Consider the following 5,020-nt stretch of genomic DNA (forward strand, 5'->3'; position numbering starts at 1 on the left):
CTCATTTTTATTACATATTACATGTATTTACATTTAAAATGTTATCCCCTTTTCCAGTTTTCCCTCCAAAAGCCTCCATCACATCCTCTTGCCACCTGTTTCTATAAGGGAGCTTCCCCTCAAACCAACCTATACCCTCCTCACTGCCTTGGCATTTCCCTATGCTGTGGAATTTAGCCTTCATAGGACTAAGGACCTCTACTCCTATTGATGCCAGACAATGCTATCCTGTGCTACATACAGGAATGGAGCCAAAGGTCTCCCTATCTGTACTATTTGCTTGGTGGTTTGATTTTGCTATGTCTAAAGTTAATGTGCATTGTTCATCAGTATGGTTTTAGCATCAAGTTATGGTGAACATCCTAGAGCTTTTACAATATNCTGGATTATTTTTGGTGTCTATGATGACCGTACAAAAATAATGTATTAGAAGTATAACATGCCTGACACTGATGTTTTCATTTAATAGCTCATGTCTCTTTGCAGTAGCAGTATTACTGATTCATATTACATGTATTCAAGTGTGAATATTATATTTTATTTAGATTACAAGCTAGTATATTCACTAAATTATCTTTTCTATATCCTTTATTTATTTTCAAGTCATGATCTTTTCCCTAGTCTCCCCCAAGCTCCATGCTTAAGTTTATTAACAATCTACTTCCTAACTTTTTATTTCAATGATGGTCTATTTATACCTTTGCTTGATTTTTGTTCTTTGGAATGACAGATGATAACTTTACACATACCTGTCTTTCAGCCCACATAGCAGTAGAAAAATGAAATCAGAGAACTACACAGGAGTCCATGGGAAGAAAAATGATGCATATATTAGGATGTATATTAGGGAAGAATACAAGGATGAACTTGAAGAAACTTAACAGAAACATTGATTCTAAGAACTTTCCTTTACTCCAGGTCTCTTGACTATATTCAGGTCATGACATATGATCTCCATGATTCCAAGGATGGCTACACTGGGGAAAATAGTCCCCTCTATAAATCTCCATATGACATTGGAAAGAGTGCTGATCTCAATGTGGTAAGACATTAACAGATTCAAATGGAATTGAGAAATTAATGCATGAGCCTATGCCATTTATGCATCTGAAAAATTATAACTAAGCAAACCATTTTGGAAATCAGATTTTATTTCTTACCTATAAATTCACACAATTTGAGATACAAAAAGGGAGAACTAACCTATATAAACACAGGTTACCAGAGGTTCTAGCAAAAATTTTACTTTCTGTCACTACAGGATTCAATTATAACCTACTGGAAGGACCATGGAGTAGCTTCTGAGAAGCTCATTATGGGATTTCCAGCGTATGGGCATACCTTTATCCTGAGTGACCCTTCTAAGAATGGAATAGGTGCCCCTACTGTTAGTGCTGGACCACCAGGAAAGTACACAAATGAACAAGGACTCCTGGCTTACTTTGAGGTCAGTATATTGGTTTTAGTGTGCTTAGTGATTTACAGACCCATTTCTATGTTTGAGAATTGGAATCAGCTTAAGTGTATGTTTAGTGTAGACAGTATGTACTCTTCCTAAGCAGATACAATATGACAGGTGCTTACATTTTTTATAGTATACATTCATGTAATTAATAATGAGAGGTAATTTAGAATATACAAGGTCTTACAGCATACCAAACAATAATATTCATAAATATGACCATAGGATATCTATTTACTGCTGGGATTGATTCTAAAAATTACAGAACAAGTATGAGGGCGACATGTGATCATTTTAAAAATAATTCAAGCATTAGTATTCCATTCTGTCCTTGTCTAGTTTGATATACTTGACCTCAAATTCAATGTACAGAAGTGTATATACATAGATGGAATCACAGTATGGCAGTATAAGTTAAGAAGAATTACTGAGAACCCACATGATTAATGCTTAGAATATCAACTTTTAGGAGGCTGGGATATAAGAATCATCCGTTTGAATACTACTATCTTATCTATTAATCAGGACAAAGTTTCAGAAAGTAAAAATGTTGTAATGAGGACTAGTGATGCACCTCAAGTTAGATTACATCCCTAGTCTAGGGAAATGTCTAGTTGTGTCCTGTAGAACCAGGAAATTCAGGGAAATATCTTTTAACTCTAAGACAATTAAAGCATTTTTAGAAAATAGAGAAAACTCCACACGAGAATGGAGAAATGATAAATGACTTGAATGTTTTTTCCCTTCTTGGAATTAATATTTAGAAGATTTGAATCTGTTTATTTAAAGATTTGTACATTTCTGAATGAAGGAGCCACTGAGATCTTTGATGGCACCCAGGAAGTACCCTATGCCTATCTGGGTAATGAATGGATTGGTTATGACAATGTGAGAAGCTTCAAGTTGAAGGTAAGCTTAGAACATTGAATGTGCTGAGATTGCAGTCTGATTCCCAGGAAATCGAGTGACTAAATGTCCTCTGTTTCAACAGGCTCAGTGGCTCAAGGACAACAATTTAGGAGGTGCTGTGGTCTGGCCCCTGGACATGGATGACTTCAGTGGTTCTTTCTGTCACCAGGGACGTTTCCCTCTGACATCTACTTTAAAGAGAGATCTCAATATACACAGTGCAAGTATGAGACACTAGAGTTTTACTCACAGTATATAATGCCCTTCATTCACTCAAAGCTTGCCTGAATACCCCCAATCTAACTCCTGAGTCATATTTTCCCATTCATTCATGTGCTCTTTTAAAAGTTATATACACCTCGCCCCTCTCTTCAATTCCATTAACTCATGTTGCACACTTATTAGGAACCAGGGATACCTTGAAGTGATGCAGGCTTTGCGAGGTCTATTAACTATTCATGTTATGAGATTGCAGAAACTATATTCACCCTTGCTATCAGATTTTTCTCCTCTTTTAGCCAAGTCATTACAATGTGAATCTGTCCCTTTGGAACTTTTTTTCAGAAATACTTTGAAAATACTGGCATGAATGTGTCTTTCCATATTGATTGTATATTCTACTTTATTCTGGGATTTTTAACAAACTCGTTTACCCAATGGGTATCAAGGAAGTATTGCTTATGGCATGGATGGTAAAAACAATGTTTTTAATTGCTAGTCCAGCCTGCTCTGAGGTAGGCTTTTGAAACCTGGAAATAGGTTAACCACTGGGATGCTGTTGTAATTTCCCAAAATACTATGTCTGGATTTATTGTATGATATAAACTGAAAGTCACTGAAGTCAAATGCTTCTCTGTTCATTTCCCCTAGATTGTACATTTCTTTCCTACTTGCCTCCAGGGTAACCGCTGTGTCTTACTCTGTGTGTTTCAGGTTGCAAGGCCCCTTATCGAGGGGAGCTTTAGACAATGATTTCTACTTGAAACTCTCAGAATAAGAGCAAGTTCAANGGTTTTTCCACNATGGATTCTGCATCATGCTTCCATGGAGAATAATAGAACTAACTCACGATCTTTCCTGAATTGAATCCCAAAGTAGAACTAAGATATATGTCTTGTCTGCTATACCAGCAGGGAAGAAACAAAAGAATTATCTTCATCTGTCAGCTCTTGGTTAAGCTCTGAACATTTTTGCTTCCTGTAAAACCACCTTCCTTGTTTCTTGCTTTCAGAATAAATTCCATGTTCAAAGCATCAGCATCTGCAGTACTTCATGTAAAATTTTGAGAAAATCATTTCTGCTCATAGGGTTATAGTAATAAAATTGCTATGGGAAGTAGTGATTAAACCAATTTTCTCTGGATTTTCTATTTGACTTCAGGCTTTGAGATGGAAATGTTTGATTATTGGTTCAGACTGAGAATAACAACATGAAGAGGATGTGTTATGATGCTTTGTCTATAATCCAGAAGTAGCTACAGTAGTCTCAGGATTACAGCATACACACAGTGAAATTTGAGATAACTAGTTATGCACTCCATGTCATTTTTATACAGGTCTTGAGAACACAGAGTTGTTTGAGCCCTTCTTGAGTTTACAGCTTTTGAAGACCTCTAAATATTCCTCATGATTTACTGTCTGCATACTGAGATTGAAACACATTCCTCCCAAAACACCAAATTTCTTAGTGTCAGATTGGTTTGCCACAACTTCTAACTTCTTTCTCTTTTGGTTTACTTGGCGTTCATTATCAAATGATTTTAAGTCATTTTGCACACTTTGTTTAAGGAGTGAATATAGACTTTACAATACTCATCTTCTTTGGATGCATTTGATATCTCTCAGACATATTCATTATTGTATTAAAATGTTATTCAAACAGTATCACCAAAATATCCTACATCATTTTTTTTCACAGGACTCAAGGTATCACTAAATCTCAGCCACTTTCAAACTTTTGTATATCAGTCATGGACATACTCATTCTTCTTTGTTATTCTGACTTTGATTATTTTCCAAACCTGATATTTATGTGCACATACATTTTTAACAAGTTGAGAATATGTATTGACACTAACAATAATTTCTTTATAGATCTTTGATATTTTATCATTCATCAACATATTCAGTTTAATGTAAATTGCATGCAATTAACTCTATTTGAGCTTTTTATCCCCCAAATAATACTAATTATTTCTTCATAATCTGTTGGTCAGACTATTACTCTGGACAATTTACAAATTTCCCTTCAATGTAAATTTTAGTTTTTAAATGAATACCTGGAAATAAAATTGCTATGCCTTGTATTAAAAAAGAGAACTCCATCATCATGAATACAAGAGTAGTTAAATTTGACTCAGTTAGAGGTAGAAGAAAAGTCTATTTGTGAGGCTCTAGGCAAGTGAGCAGAGATTCCCAGACTTCTTAGGTAGAGCAGTTGATGTTGAATATATTTAAATTATATTTAAGTATTAGAAAGCTATTCATAAATATAATACATATGATATACATTTCATATCATATATTACTTTTAAAATATGTTCTATATTTTAAATATATATTATGAATTCTTGGGTATATTTAGAAATATGCATTAAAATTGAAAAACAACATAATTCATTACTTTTTTGACACATTTGATCATTCACAT

General features: G+C 34.5%; 1 protein-coding gene across 1 annotated transcript; it reads left to right on the plus strand.

Moving 5' to 3' along the window:
- The first annotated feature begins 919 nt into the window (after positions 1 to 919).
- LOC110287681 (chitinase-like protein 4) lies at positions 920 to 3,468 on the plus strand. Its single transcript, XM_021154238.2, has 5 exons — positions 920 to 1,042; positions 1,262 to 1,447; positions 2,252 to 2,371; positions 2,454 to 2,595; positions 3,305 to 3,468. Exons 1-5 carry the CDS (start codon positions 941 to 943, stop codon positions 3,334 to 3,336), a joined length of 582 nt encoding a protein of 193 aa, XP_021009897.1. The 5' UTR covers positions 920 to 940; the 3' UTR covers positions 3,337 to 3,468.
- The last annotated feature ends 1,552 nt before the right edge of the window (positions 3,469 to 5,020 follow it).

This window comes from Mus caroli, unplaced genomic scaffold (genome assembly GCF_900094665.2).
Source record: "Mus caroli unplaced genomic scaffold, CAROLI_EIJ_v1.1 scaffold_20775_1, whole genome shotgun sequence".
Taxonomy (NCBI): domain Eukaryota; kingdom Metazoa; phylum Chordata; class Mammalia; order Rodentia; family Muridae; genus Mus; species Mus caroli.